The sequence below is a fragment of the Schistocerca piceifrons genome, chromosome 3, assembly GCF_021461385.2.
Source record: "Schistocerca piceifrons isolate TAMUIC-IGC-003096 chromosome 3, iqSchPice1.1, whole genome shotgun sequence".
Classification (NCBI taxonomy): domain Eukaryota; kingdom Metazoa; phylum Arthropoda; class Insecta; order Orthoptera; family Acrididae; genus Schistocerca; species Schistocerca piceifrons.
The window spans coordinates 306671983-306688300 of NC_060140.1; the positions used below are offsets into that span (position 1 = coordinate 306671983).

At 41.7% G+C, this 16318-nt stretch overlaps 1 protein-coding gene across 1 annotated transcript in view; it reads left to right on the forward strand.

The window, feature by feature from the left end:
* The window catches only part of LOC124788316 (O-phosphoseryl-tRNA(Sec) selenium transferase), a 70293-nt gene that overhangs the window by 24342 nt on the left and 29633 nt on the right, over positions 1 to 16318 (forward strand). Inside the window, exons 5-7 of the mRNA XM_047255553.1 lie at positions 8689 to 8847; positions 10080 to 10344; positions 10449 to 10570. Of these exons, the coding sequence (XP_047111509.1) occupies positions 8689 to 8847; positions 10080 to 10344; positions 10449 to 10570 (546 nt within the window). The remainder of the gene's footprint in view (positions 1 to 8688; positions 8848 to 10079; positions 10345 to 10448; positions 10571 to 16318) is intronic.

Here is a 16318-nt window from a genome sequence, read left to right on the forward strand (position 1 = left end):
TCTACACCACATCGAACTTTTACCTGGGTTGTCAAGATAATTGTGGAGCTTTTTTTCAGACACTATTTAATTATAAATGACTACACCATCTGCAAAAAGTCTGAGATTAATGGTCGTTAATGTACAACATGAATAGCAAATGTTCCTATATACTTCTTTTCACCCAGGATAACTTGCTGCATCCTCTCCACCAATCCGGTCAAAAATTTTGTTTGATGTCACATATGATTGTACTTTTGTTAATAAACATAGCATGGTACTGAGTCACAGGATTATTGAAAGCCAAAAGTACTGCACCCATCTTATTACCCTGACCCATGGCCTGCCGTATGTTGTGTGACAAAAGTGCAAGTTGGGTTTTGCATAACTGATATTTTCAGAATCTGTGTTGGTTGGCATATGGGTCACTCTGTTTGAGGTATCTAATTGTCTTTGTATTCAGAATATGTTCTAAGATTCAACAGCCGATGGTTGTCAGTGAGATTGGACAGTAATTTTGTGGATCACTTCTGTTAGCCTTCTTGTAGCTTTGTGTGACCTGTGCTTTATTCTAACCCTTGGTCCCAAGTCTTTTGTTTGAGGGATCTGCATTATATTAAGAATAAAATAGGAGCTAACTCCGCTGAAAAACTTTGTATAGAATCAGGGGAAGATTTCATCAGGCCCTAGAGCCTCATTTAATTTTGATGGGGTCAGCTGTTTCTCCATGCAACTGACACTAATACCTGTCTCATTTATCACTACAGCGGTGCAAAAATTAAACTGCATCATTATTTCTGTATCTTCCTTTGCAAATGCATTTGGAAATTGAGTTAAACAAATAACACACCTATAGGAATGTGCTTATGGTGTCATTGTGTACAGCGAAACTGATGTACGTGTCGTACACTAAACATACATCACTACATTCTTAAAGGAAATAAGGAATGAAATACATAGATTTTGAGAACATAGTTACTTAAAAACACCATTATACAAAAAATTTAGACTAGAAAAATACAAAGAAACCATAAAATAAAACACCATTCAGCAAACAAATCAAACATCGAAAAAGTAGAAACAGTATAATAAAAAAATTACCATACATGTTTTCTTCCAACAACCCCTCCACCACAACCACCAATAGCCATGTTCATACACTAAACTCCAAACAAATTAAAATTAAGTAAAACATATAGAAACATCTTTTTTGGAATAAACCAAAAGAAACAGACATAAAACTTCCCATTCAGGGTTCTGTATTCCTCCAATACCTGTCCCCTTTGTATCAGCAATACAAAGAATTTGTACCACCATATCAGCACCCAAATCTCAAGCTGAAATTACAGACCCAAACCAATCCTTCCCGTTCCCACACTCCTCCCATAATTCAACCAACTTCCTTTAGTATGTGCATCATTTCCATAAGTTAAAAAAGAAAAACAGTGAAAAGCTCAATAATTATCAAGCAAACTCTTCTGCCAGCAGTACTCATCTAAGTGATCCTAAAAGGTAGATCATCTTCTTTCCCTCCTCTCGAAAATGGATTTAATGGATGCTCGCTACCCTCACTCCAAACCCCCTCCCCATCACATCCCTCCCCCCACCGCAACCCCTCCCCCTCCCCCCCCCCCCAGCCACTCTATTGTATTAGTATGCGATGCAGTCTCATTTCCAAATTCCAGTCTATCATTTAAAGTTGATTATAACCCCTTTCCCCAAATCCCTGTAAAAAGCAAAAAAATTCAACTCTGCTGCTAACCCCACAAGCACAGTCTTCATTCTCTCCTCAAATACTCTGAAAATATCATTGGAACCATAATCCTCTGATGCAACAGTTCTACACATCCCAGTACTCACAACTTTCTTCCCTTTTCCATACTTCACTTTTTCCAAAGTAGACTCATAAGTTTGTGAAAAGGAAAATTGCTACTCACCATATAGCGGAGATGCTGAGTCGCAGATAGGCACAACAAGAAGACTGTCACAAATATGCTTTCAGCCAGTAAGGCCTTCATCAAATTAGATCTCTCTCTCTCTCTCTCTCTCTCTCTCTCTCTCTCTCACACACACACACACACACACACACACAGATGCTACAAAAAAATACACACCACAATGTCATTACGTAATGCATCAAAGTCAGCAAGTATCAAACATTGGTTGTCCTGAATATTTAAATGACCAATGTCATGAATAATCCATCAAAGGAATTTCTTTGCTATTCAAATTGCAGTATTGGTCAGATAATCTGAGTTACTTTCCAGAATAATGAGACAAAACTGAAGCATCAACATTTGGTTCAATTCATTATGCAGTGCTAGTTTTATTAATTAATTAGTTCATCTATCCATCACATTCCAAAGATCCCATTATAAAAGGTAACCATGTGGGACAAATTGAGATACACATTAACAGAAATAGATTCAGCAGTTAAAAATTATTTCTGTATACTATATTAACAGAAAAAATAGCACTATGCTACATTATGTTAAACTGGTATGCGAAACTTAAGGATGAGAGTAACTTTCGCATGGTGTGGTGTTGCCAGGTAATGTAGCTTGATGAAACTTGGATCTTACATAAAAAGAACTGCTGCAGTATTGTACAGAAGGTAACTGAAAGAAATACGCAATTAGATGAACAGAAACGACACTTATATATAAGCACAATAATTACACTGAAGTCACTGCTATTTGTAATGGTCCCCTGGATATTACAAAAGGTGGGACATGGTGCTTAATAGGGCAGTGCTTGCTCTGCAATGTGCTCCCATGCAGGGCACAAGGTTGGTAAGGAGTTCTTGTGGTGAGGTGTACCATTCATCCTCCAGTGCAGTTCACCATTGCTGGATGGTCGTTGATGCATTCGGAAATGTTGCCATACATGACTCCAATGCATCCCACTCATGCCTGATGAGATTTAAATTGGGGGGAACAGGCAAGTCAGTCCAGCCACTGAATATCCTCTTGTTTTAAAACCTCCTCCACCTATGCAGTTTGATGTGGCCATGCATTGCCATTGATAAAAATGAAGTCTAGGTCGAATGCAGCCCTGAAAAGATGAGGAAGGAGCACAGCGTCGCAATAACATTATCCAGTGAGTGTACCATGTTCAAAGGTTTGTAGGTCAGGGTGCCCATGCAACATTATGCCTCCTCACAGCATAACAGCTAGACCACCAAAATGATCATGTTCAACAATGTTCCTGGATGCCTTACTTACTGTTCTTAGTCGAGAGGTGAGAAAACATTGCATATTTCTTTCAGTTACCTTTTGTGCTATACTGCAGCAGTTCTTTCCATGCATGGTCCAAGTTTACTTGCCAGTGACGCATCATGCAAAGTATTGCACACTAGTGTGTGTGTGTGTGTGTGTGTGTGTGTGTGTGTGTGTGTGTTTGCACAGTCTAAATTTAAATACTTAGTAAACAATGGGAAGACGACTTAGAGGGGAAAAAATGCTGCTATTCCTTTACACTTAATAGCTGCTTTTTGGACAGAAATATAGAGTGCATCCACAAATCAGAAGTATGTTATGGTACTAACCTATACTTTAAAAAACGTTGCACCAGATCACTTATGTAAAATGCAAAAATGTGTCAGTGACAGTTAGCCACAACATGTTCAGAAATGGACCCACAAAATCAACATGAATGCATCCCTAGGGCTGGGCTGCTGTAGACCATGGAGAAACGATGACCTGCAAGCTGTCTTTTGACTAGCACACGGAGGATGCGCAACAACAAAGTGTTCCAGTTCTCTGTCAATGCTGATCAAGTAAACCCATCTGCAAGCCAAGGCTTTTAATACGGGAAGCACCCCGGTGCCTCATACATAAAAGCTGTAAAACTTTCCACTGCAAACTCCCGGGAATGACTACCCGGGGAACTATGTTGTCCGTGGAGATGAGGAAGACCCCATCTGAGACCGAGAGACGATGGTGCAAGACCGAATAGTTGTGAAGCGGGTCTGATAAGTGCCATGGATGATGAATACCAACCTTGCTGGATGAGAGGGATTACCTGCCTGAGGAATGGGTCAGCCACTGTTGCCTTGGTGACTCTAACACCAGTGATTGGAAAATCTTCTACTGCTTGGTGAGAGGAGACATGCAAAAGAAAACACAAGAGCTCCTCACTATTGAAATTGGGGTCTGAGCCAACTGTGCAAGGATACGACATCCATGTTGGCATGGCACCATGTGGGGTGAAAATGAATGTCACACTTGTACTAGGAGAGGAACAAGGCCCGCCTCTTCAACCTGTGAGCTGCCTTCTTGGGGATATGAGCAGACTGACTAAATAATGAGATTAAGGGCTTGTGGTGCATAGTCAGTTGGAATTTGGTGCCATACAAAAAAATTGGTGATTGTATACACAATGGCCAGAGCCTCCTTGTTGATTTGAGAGTACTGGACCCGCGCTGGACTGAGAGCTTTGGATGCAAACACCGGTGGCTGCTCCGAGGTGTCTGCATTCTGATGGATGAGGACCATCTCAATGCCATGCTGTGAGGCATTCATAAACCAATGGTTTGTTGGGATCAAAGAGAGGTAGACACGGTGCTGAGCAGAGCCATTCCTTTAGTGTGGTGAAGGCCTGGCTGCACACTGAAGACCAGACAAAGGGAGCACCGTTTCAGAGAAGGAGATGCAGTGGGTGCACGCTGGTGGACATCCTGAGAATGAACTGGTGGTAATAGGCAGTTTTACCTAAAAAAGAAAAAGCCTGCAGTTCACATAACGATAAGGGATGTAGCAGTCCATAATGCCACTGACAAGACTATCCTTGAGTCAGATGCCCTGCCTCGAACTGATGGCCAGATACTCAAGAAAGGGTTGGAAAAGATTGGACTTTTGGAAATTGCAACACAGACCTATGTCAGGAGTTTTTGAAAGTGGGCTCGGAGGTTGTCACTTGTAGTTCACCTTTGATGTTGTCATCCAGGTAGTTGAAGCAGTGGGGAATATTGGACGTGACCTGGTCCAAATAGCACTGAAAAATTGCGGGGGCACATGCCACCCTAAAGAGCAACAGATGGTATTGATAAAGGCTGAATGGCACATTAATGACCATGATACGCTTCGATTCATCATCAAGGGGTAACTAGAGATACACTTTGAAAAGATCAAGTTTGGAGAAGCTAAGCGTGTGAACAGTTCATCAAGACATGGCAATGGGTATGTGTTGACCATGGACTGTGAATTCACTGTGGCCTTAAAATCACTGCAAAGGTGCAATTTGTCAGAGGGTTTCTTAACAATGGTAAGGGGTGTGGCCCATTCATTAGAGGAAATGATCACGACTCCAAGAGAGGTGAGCCTGTCCAGCTTCCGGTTGACTTGGAAGTGGAGAGCCAGGGGATCTGCTTAGCATGAAAAAATCTAGGGTGAGCCAACTGTTTCTAGGTTATGTGGCCTGTAAGTCTGTAGTGCAGCCCAGGCCTTCCGCAAAGATATGCTGAAATTCGGAGCACTGTATAGTGTCCATGACTGAAAAGCCAAAGGCCTGAAAGGCGTCAAACAGAAAAAGGTTTGCTGGACTAGCATCGTGAACAATAATAAAAGTAAAGGGTCAAGTCACTGGATTTACAGGTGAATTCCACCATGAATTGGCCAAGCAAGGGGATTTGCTGTTTACTGTATTCCCTGAGGTGTCTGACGATTACCGAGAGCTGAGGTCTGAATGAGTTTGGGCATTAATCATGGAAACTGGTACACCGATGTCTACCTGCAGTAACAGCTGTCAAGAGAGAAGTAACATCTCAATGAGAACCTTGTTTCAGTCATGATCTGGAACTGTCCCTGACGATGACAGTTCCTGAAGATCCATATCCATGGTCTCTAATGCTGCATTCTGTGCAGTTGCATGGCAGACTACCACAATGTGGCCTTTTTGCCAACATTTACGGCAGGTGGTCCAACATTGGGGACACTGTAAAGTGTCTTGTTTGGAGTAACATGATGGCAACAGAGAACAGTGGCAGGAACTCAGTATGTGTTTTTTGGGGGAGCCACTGGATCAACCAGTTTGCATTGCCACAATGTCGTCCTTCCCAGACACCTCTGGACAACTCTGTACCACTGTGACATCGCACTGGGCTTCCAGTTGCTGACCAGCGGCTTGTGAGACCTTGTATGAGGGAAGGATTTTGTAGCTGGAGACTCCATTGCCGGACTTCTTTATCTAGGGTGGAGCGGATGATAACATTGCAAACCGTGACATCTGTTTATGACTATTTTGACTTGTCCGTGACAAAATGGCACTTGAGACTAAGGTTGTGGAGGGAAATTGCCCAGGCATGCTGAGACTGATGGTGCTGTTTCTTTCTCTGGTAAAATTCAACCCTAGTGGCCATGACACATGTGCGGTGCGATAATAGGAAAACAGTGAAGGTGTCAAATGACGACAAGGAAGGTTGCCACAATGGGGCCAATTGCCGCAACATCTGACACAAGATGGGAGGAATCTATCACAAGAATGGTGCATCACATACGCGTGCATCTGTAATGTGGAAGGTGTGAAAATGCTGCTGTGAGTGGTTTCGTATACCTCTCAATCTTCTGCCCCCTTGTTGAACAGTGGGAACTGAGGAGGAAACGGAACTGCAGATGAATTTTTGGAGAGCTTTACTGGCAAACCTGTTGTATGAATGTGATGAGGTCCTTCTGTTGCTGCATCAACATTTGAATCAGAGACTTCATGCCAAGACAAATTGCTAAATTCGAGTGTACTACTGAAAAACACATGAAATTATGACCCTATTCATTGCCATTGTGTTTAATCTGAAAGAGACCAACACGTGATGTCTGACGAAACAAATTTTATTCAGTGTAAAAAACAAATTATAATAGATACGTAGCCCAGAGTGGCTCAAAATAACCTCTGTGCAATGGTAGACATGTAACTGAGTCAAAGCTGGCCAGCTCCGTATCTTAAAGCTGTCGGCCCACATCTTGTGAATGTGCGGCATGTCACTACAGGTCTGGTTCTCAAAGTTTAGAGGTATCAGATAGATACATTTTGTGATGTCGACCAGAATGAGTAAAATTTAAGCAGCAGTGAGTTATGGTCATGTCACAATCAGGAGGAGAGCACTTATTGCTGACCAGTATTACACATGGCAATCAGCCCGTAAGGAGACTAAATCTTGTTGGCTGCAGACAGGTAGTGGTTGAGGAAATGTGCAGAACATTCGAAATTAAGGCCACATTTCAGTGTGATGTATGCTGTAATACAGAACCTCTCATGACCTATGATGATAACTACAGTTGACTTGGACATTATAAATATCTTGCCATGCCACAGGTCCTAAAATAATTAATAACTGTAGTGTGCATGAATGTGGGCAATATCAAATGATGCTGGAATGCTGTTTCTTGTATGTACATTAATACTGGTTGCACACCGCAATTAGTTCTTTAGCGTGCTGTACTTTTCGCATTTCATTGTAGTGCGAAGTTGTTTGAAGGTCATCTGTACTTTCAGTTGTGCACATGTTTCTTTCAGAAGTGTAAAATTACTGATCTTTTACCTTCGACCATATGATACTTGAAACTCTACAAGCATTTTGAAAATTGTAGTTCTGTCACTATTCAACACTTCTTTGGAGTCAGAAGCTAAAAAAATGCAATAAATAATAATTAATTTACTTTAGCAGTGTTTTACAGTCAACACAATTCAGGAACGCAGTATATGCCTCTCTTGGAATCGGTTATTACATTTTTATGATTGATGGTCAAAATAATGTCTACTGCAAAACATGAACAGATTATGGCATAAATACTATGAATCCTTTTGATGATGGTGCGGTTATAACTGTTTTCATATTCAGGTAATTAAGGAAGCTAGATATATTTGTAAAAAATATTTGCTGTATGTTATATTTTTGTGGAAACATGGGTAAGTTGAACTGTTGCAGCAGCGTGAATATCCTCTTCATGGCCATGTTGTACTGACTGATCTATCTGATCACTTATCATGAGCCATCTCAGTATCTAATTTTGTCATCACTTCTATCTGTTACATTACAGGATCCACAAAGGTTCCACAAGACTAGCGGAAGACCAAATAGATAGAATACACAGTTAGAACTGCAACGTGGTTTGTGTGTTGTGGTTGTTGCTTATTCAGGAACAAAGAGTATGTGTGAAGTTAGGGAAGAGAGGAGGGTTAATGACTGCTTACAGCATCAAATTAAGTCATTGAGGAATGCTACTTCATGCAGATAGCAGAGAATTCCTTGCAAAAAGCAAAATGGTTTTAAGTCCCTTCCCTGAACATGAATTATCGTGGTGTTATCAAATTGTAGGACCATGTGTACAGACAAAGTATACAGTGATGGTATCTTTTTAGAATAGTAGAGGATATCACTTTTTAAAGTAAAATTTAATTATCTAATGTTATTGAAATGACACTGTAAGTGCCTGCAACTGTGAACCTTTGTGAAGGGGGGAAAATCGACTCTATTGTTAGCTTTCCCTCAGTTGCTGCAATTTCTAGTTCAGAGGTAGTACACTTGGAAACTAAATTCTTTCTCTTAATATAGCATATTTGTTTGTCTCGCGCTCTACTCAGTCACATTTTATAAGAGAAATTATTATTTGAGCTATATATTAAATTGAAATATTTCACTTCATGTCGTGATACTATATAATAATACTACATAATATAAAGCTTAAACTTGGTCTGCAAATTCTAATGTTTCAGGTGTTAAGACTACTGCTGGTTGTTTTGTTGTTCCTATGGCCACTGGAATGAGCTTGGTATTGTGCATGCTTACTCTGAAACAGGAAAGGCCAGATGCCAAATATGTTCTTTGGTCCAGAATTGACCAAAAAGCTTGCTTTAAATGTATAATAACGGCAGGTGAGATTTATAATATATGTTTAGATTGTGTCTAATCTGTATTTGTGAAAAATGTTGAACTTCCAGTGCAATCTGAACATTTCAGTGGTAGATATGATTTGCTTCTGTTATAAATGGCTTTAAGGCAGTGTATTTGATTATATCATTAAGAGCCACTTTATATCTAGTGCTGAATAAATACCACGTGCAAATTTACATGACGAGCTTAATCCGAAATTAACTCTTGTTTTATCTTATACCTCTTTATTTTACAGTTTATCATTATTTCTGACATGTTTTGTGTTTATCTTTTTTACAAGTTCCAGTTAGTCCAAGGTGCTCTACCCCTTGTTTTTTCACACATTGCCTTCTCTTTCACAACCACCACAACCACAAGTATGACACTATACTATATGCGTGCTCATAATAATCACCTGCATGTGACAGCTTCAGTTGAGACACCTAACAAGTGAGCTGTCTAAGTTGCATCAGCAGACAAAACTTGAACCAAGCCATGAGCCATGAGTGAAATCTCTCTCCCTGTAGTCCTTTTTCTGTGCTGGGTAAAGACTACAGTGTTTTTTCTCAACAGTTAATGACGTTCCTTTTAAAAAATTCTCTAGGTTTAATGGATTATTTCCAGCTTTTCAGTCATTCGTATTGCCATTTTTGCACAGTATTGTGATGACTGACCCAGTCATTGAAATATTGTACGAAAATGGTAATACAAACTCAGCTGAACACCCGAAAGTACATTAATCAGGCATGCCTAGAAAATACAGTATTTGCTGTTTAATTTTATTGAAACAAGGTCTGATAAGAAGGCAAAAACAGCTCTGTTTGCATTAATAAGGAACTATTTGTCTTGGTGTATTAGTTTACAGTTGTTTTTCTGGCTTGATATATTATGCTTTACATTTTTCAACAAAATTGACGTACTCGTTGACAGTGAATGATCAGTTAAGTGCAAATGAGTTTTTGAACTTCACCAGAAGGTAAAAATGGTGGAAGGCAACCACCAGTAACTGAAAATAGTTGATAAATTGATTAGTTTGTTACACCAGTCTTTTAAATTGTACACATTACTTTCAGATTTTTTTAAAGGCCTTGTGTATTAGAAAACTGTTCTTTTAATGTTTTAGATCAGCATACCTCATTTGTGATAAGTTCTTGAAAAAACTTGGCATTCTGATTTTTATTAGCACTGTAAATAACATTTAAATTTATTTATATTTATATTTTTGTGTTAATAGGTTTGCAGCCCATTATAATTGAAACCATAACATCAGGTGATGAATTACGAACAGATCTAACAGCAATGGAGCATCAGATAGCAACCTTAGGAGCAGAAAATATTTCTTGCATCATGACGACAACGAGCTGCTTTGCTCCAAGAGCTAGTGATTCTGTAGAACAAGTTGCAGTTTTATGCAGTAGATACAATATACCACATGTTATAAATAACGCTTATGGTTTACAAAGCTCACGATGTATGCATATAATTCAAGAAGCAGCAAGGTAAGTAATGAAGTAATATCTAACCCTATTTGTTTCATTGTGAATTCTGTGCTCATTGCTTTCACATATTGCTTACTTGGAATACACTGTCAAACAATTTACAGGAAAGGAAGAGTGGATGTGTTTGTACAGAGCACTGACAAAAATTTCCTTGTCCCTGTGGGTGGTGCAATAATAGCAGGATTTGATAAAGGGCTAGTTGAGCGAATATCTCGAATGTATCCTGGTATGTACTTGTTATATTTAAATATGCTCATTTATGTCATTTTATATTTTTAAATTGGTCTTTAACTCCAAAAATTTTTATGAATGTAGAATTTATTCCATTCCATTCTGGTCTTCTGGTAAAGCATCTCTTTTGAATTACTTCAGATTGACAAACAGCCTGGGTTGCAAAGGTTATTTGTGTCAATTACCCATTTCATCATTTTGGGGCATCATCAGATTCTCTTTCAAATGGGAAAACAATCCATTAAAAACATACTAGATGGAAGGGCATGTTCACATCTTCTACATCTACATAAGTACATGAACTATATAATGGAAGGAAACATTCCACGTGGGAAAAATTATATATAAATACAAAGATGAGGTGACTTACCGAACAAAAACGCTGGCAGGTCGATAGACACACAAACAAACACAAACATACACACAAAATTCAAGCTTTCGCAACAAATTGTTGCCTCATCAGGAAAGAGGGAAGGAGAGGGGAAGACGAAAGGAAGTGGGTTTTAAAGGAGAGGGTAAGGAGTCATTCCAATCCCGGGAGCGGAAAGACTTACCTTAGGGGGAAAAAAGGACAGGTATACACTCGCACACACGCACATGTGCGTGTGTGCGAGTGTATACCTGTCCTTTTTTCCCCCTAAGGTAAGTCTTTCCGCTCCCGGGATTGGAATGACTCCTTACCCTCTCCTTTAAAACCCACTTCCTTTCGTCTTCCCCTCTCCTTCCCTCTTTCCTGATGAGGCAACAATTTGTTGCGAAAGCTTGAATTTTGTGTGTATGTTTGTGTTTGTTTGTGTGTCTATCGACCTGCCAGCGTTTTTGTTCGGTAAGTCACCTCATCTTTGTATTTATATATAAGTACATGAACTGAAATATATACTATAACTTATGAAAAAGAACTGCATACAAAACCCATTCATCGTAAAGTCATACACAATGAGAGGCAGTCCTGATTTTTTTTTTTTAAAAAAGGAAAAAATAAGCCACCCCATATATGAAGAAGACAGAAACACTTTTCAAAAAGTGACCATTTGTCATTGTAATCACACTAACAAACATCACCTCAGTAGCACAGCATAGGACCATGCTTACACAATTATAAATGCAGTATCAACTGTGCGTGGAACAACAGATCTGTTTGCCAGTCACTATACTTGGCTCAGAAGGGAAAAAGCTGAATTTGCTTGAGGAATTGGATATTGTTACACATCTGCATGTTGATAAGGATAATTTGGTGAATGATCAACTGATCAGTAAAAATCAAATCCATTACAACTCATTGTTGAAGGTGTTTAGAATGTTGATGCAATGATACACATTGTTTTCTGTTTTAGGTGGTTTCACATGACAGATTGAATTTTAACATTACCGTTTTGGGCTACTGAGGAGATGAGAGGAGGATTGCTATAGGTCTTTATTTTGTTATAGGTGACTTTTTTTATATTTGTGTGTTTATATTTCTTCATTTTGATGACATTTTAAGGTCTAAGTATAGGTCATTGTTTGTGATCTGCAATTTTTGTCATGAGCCCTGTTTCTAGTGCTTTGGTGTTTGTCAATTATTGAATGCTTGTGTTGTACATGTACTCTAAACTGTAGCCAGTTTACTGCACATTGCGGAGCCTGTATGGCATAAACATTTTTGGAAGGTGACTCTCAACAGCTGTCAAATAGTGCGCTTGTATGTGATGGAGACACTTGACATTTATAATGTCATCTCTCTTGGTCGTCTATGTGCTACATATGACAATTTTGTAAAGCCTGCGTGTTATAGGCAGCTATTAATATCGCCATTCTCTGCCTTGATGATGTAATCTGCATGTGTCCTAAGATCCGATGATGGCGGCTTTAGTTTCGCCGAATCCGGTATTCATGGAATACAATGAATTCCTGTGATCTTGGGTACCAGTTTATTGTTTCACAACCACCTAGATCGCTCCCACATGAGCACAATGTGCTCCCTAAACAATAATTTGTTCCAATGCGCGTCACAGTCTGCAGTTGGTTTCACACTGTTCCCTCAGGGGGTGCTGGAATAGCCTCTTCACCATGTTGATTGCCCCCAGGGGTCTTGCCACTCTTTGGCAGGTTTGTGCTTGGCTACCATGGGGCCCCAGTCTTTGCAGCATTTTTTCCCGTCTGTGCTGCATGTCTTTCCTTTTTGCTATCCTTTTCCCCTCACTTGGGGAACATGTCTGGGATGTTATTGGGAATGTTCTGCATTGTCTGTCGCTGACGTAAGAACAGTCTCACCTTTGTTTTTCGCTACCTTTTTCTTTCTTAGTTTCCCTTCTCCTCTCTTTCCTCCACTTCAGTGTTCAAGATTCCTCTTTTTTATTCTTCCTCTTTGTACCCTCCTAAATGCCGGCAGACACGTCTGATGCATAACAGGTGACTTGGCAACAAGTAATTCCCAGTCCTGGTTCCACAGGTAGGGTTTGCACGTACACCCTGGGACAGGCCAGGACCAAGGAGGGGTGATTGCCTGAGCTGCAACCTTCCCAAATTGCCAATTGGTCCCTCTGTCAGATATTCGTGAGGTGTGAACAATCACCTAAGGCGGATGCGGCCCTTGCGAAGGGGGCCACCAATTGGAAGGAGTGCTGGCAATCGTGGGGGATTTACTCGCAATGAGTCAATCATCTTCCCAATCAATAGCTACGAAACGTAAACGTAAAGAGGCTAATGATTCAAAGACCCTTCCTGCTGCACCACAGTTCCTCGTGGTCTCACGTACTGAAGACAGTCAGTTCTTCGCCGCGGTAAATCTGTTTATTTTTCAGAAATGTGTTGATGCTATTGCTGGCCCTGAGAAATCCTGCTCTCGGTTACGGAATGGCATTTTGCTTTTGCAGACTACTTCTGATTCTCAAGCACAACAACTACTTGGTGCCTCGCTTCTCCATGAGTACCATGTTTGTGTCGAGGCCCAAAAAACTTTGAATTCTTCGCGTGGTGTAATTTACACAAGACTGCTCGACAGTCTAACTGAGGTTGAAATCCAATCTTACCTCTCTGATCTGGGTGTCATTGCCATCCATTGTGTAATGAAAAAGGTAGATTCCTCCTTAGTGCCCACCTGCACTCTTTTTCTTACCTTTGATAGAGTGGTGCTTCTGTCCAAGATCAAAGCAGGCTATGAAATTAGCACAGTCTGGCCATATATTCCAAACCCGATGTGCTGCTACCAGTGTCACTGTTTCAATCACACTAGAATGTCTTGTCGACTCCCAGCCAAATGTGTGTCACCTGTGGTAACGATGCACACAAGGGCAGTTGTTCGCTTCCTTCTACCCGATGTATCAACTGCAATGGTGGCCATGCCACCTTCTCTCGGGATTGCCCTGTGAATCTTGATGAGCAGGCTGTCCCAAGAGATCCAGGTAGAGGAAAAAGTCCCTTACCTAGTGGCTCGCAAGTTACTGGCTAGTCGCAAACCCTGCATTCTCCCGCCTGGCACCTATAGTTCTGTTCTTATTACCCTCGCTCCAAGGAGGACATGTGTCACCTCCAATTCAGCTTTGAGGTTGTGAAATCGCCCAGTGTCAAGGTAGCATCACAATCCCCCTGTCCAGCTGTGCAACAAGCTGTCAAACTCTCGCCTCAAGTGGCAAAGCCGCTAGCTACACAACCGGTAGGCTGGAAAGGACAGTGGTAGTACTCCCGTGAAGACATCCTCCGTCCTTCCAGCCAAACAACACCCAAGTCTTCCTCTATCCAGAAAGGCTCGAAGAAGTCCACCAAAGGCAAATGGCCTTCTCCTTCACCAACTCAAAGATCCTCATTGACGGTGTCGCCACGTGATGCCTTAGCCTGGCCGGCCTCTGTGTCACTGTTACGCACTACCAACCGTTTTTCAGCATTGGAGTCCACAGGCTGACCGCACAAGCAAGCCAATGCTTCTGTGGACCCCATGGAACAGGATTCTCCTGCTTCTATACCCTGTAGTAGCGACTCTTCACCAGCTGTCACTTGGCAGCCGCCGAGGTGACAACCCTACGTCTCTTCCTCATCACGACTCTCCTCCATTGGAACATTCACGGCCTTCGGTCCCACAAAGAGTATTTAAAGCTGCTTTTAGCATTGCAGCTTCCCCTTGTACTCTGCCTTCTGGAAGCGAAATTGCGCCCTCACGACCGCTTTGTGCTTTCACATTTCATACTGATTCATTTTGACCTTCCCCCTGAGGTCAGCATACTATCTCATGGGGGCGTCATGTTGCTCATACGGGATGACATTCATAGTCAATCCATCTCACTGACCACCCATCTTCAAGCTGTTGCCGTTTGCCTTTTCCTTCCGCACCTGACTTTCTCCCTCTGTACCATTTATGTCCCTGCGTCATTCAGTATCACCAGGGCAGACTTCCTTCAGCTTATTGGGCAGCTGTCTCGCCCATTTTTGCTGCTCAGTGACTTTAATGTGCATCATCCCCTTTTGGGTTCTCCGAGGAACTGTCAGAGAGGTGCCCTCTTGGCTGATCTTCTTAATCAACTTAACCTCTTCTGCCTTAACACTGGAGCACTCACATTCCTTTCTGACTCCTTGCACACCTCTTTCCATTTGGACCTATCCTTCTGCACTGCCCAGCTTGCCCATCGTCTTAAGTGGTCCGTTCTGTCTCACACCTACTACACGAGTGACCTTTCCTGTGTGCTGTCCGTTTGCTGACTCCTGCCCCATCCACATGCAGGCCCAAATGGCAGCTTACTAAGGCTCACTGGCAGCTTTACTCCTTCCTGGCAATCTTCAAAGAACAAGATTTCCCCAGTTGTGATGATCAGGTGGATTTCGAGCACGGCGTTCTGCAGTTGACCATCTCGTTACTTTGTCCACCCATGTCATGAATGGTTTTCTGCAGAAATCCCGGACTGTGGTTTTTCGATTTGGAGAAGACCCATGACACCTGCTGGAGAACTAGTATCCTCTGTACTCTTCACATGTGGGGCGTCCATGGCTGCCCGTCCTGTTTCCATCAGGCATTTTTAAAAGACCTAGTTTTCAAGGTGTGCTTTGGTTCTGCCTTGTGTCCCTCAGGGTTCTGTCTTGAGCGTTGTCCTCTTTGCTATTGTCATTAACCCTATAATGGCCTGTCTCCCACCAAGCATCCCCGGCTCTATTTTTGTTGACGATTTTGCCATCTATTGCAGTTCTCCACGGACCTGCCTCACTGAGCGGCATCTTCAGCGATGTCTTGATCGCTTTTACTCCTAGAGCATTGACAGTGGCTTTCGCTTTTCCACTGACAAAACCATCTGTATGAATTTCTGGCGACGCAGTTGGTTTCTCCCACCATCTTTACATCTTGGGCCTGTTGCCCTTCCATTCGTTGAAACTACGAAATTCCTGGGGCTCATGGTTGATGGGAAACTCTCTTGGTCCTCCCATGTGTCTTACCTGACAGCCACTGTAGGTGGTTCCTCAATGTCCTACGTGTCCTCAATGGTACTTCTTGGGGTGCCGATCGAACCACCCTCCTCCATTTGTACAGATCTCTTGTCCATTAGAAACTAGACTATGGGCACTTTGTTTATACATCTGCACATCCATCTATCTTAAGTCATCTCAACACTATCCACCATTGTGATATCCATTTAGCGATGGGCACCTTTTACACTAGCCTGGTTGAGAGTCTGTATGCTGAAGCTGCTGAACTATCATTGTCCTATGACCATGACTTTCTTCTCGGCAGGTATGCATGTCATTTGTCTGCCATGCGTGGATACACATCCTATGCCTCCTT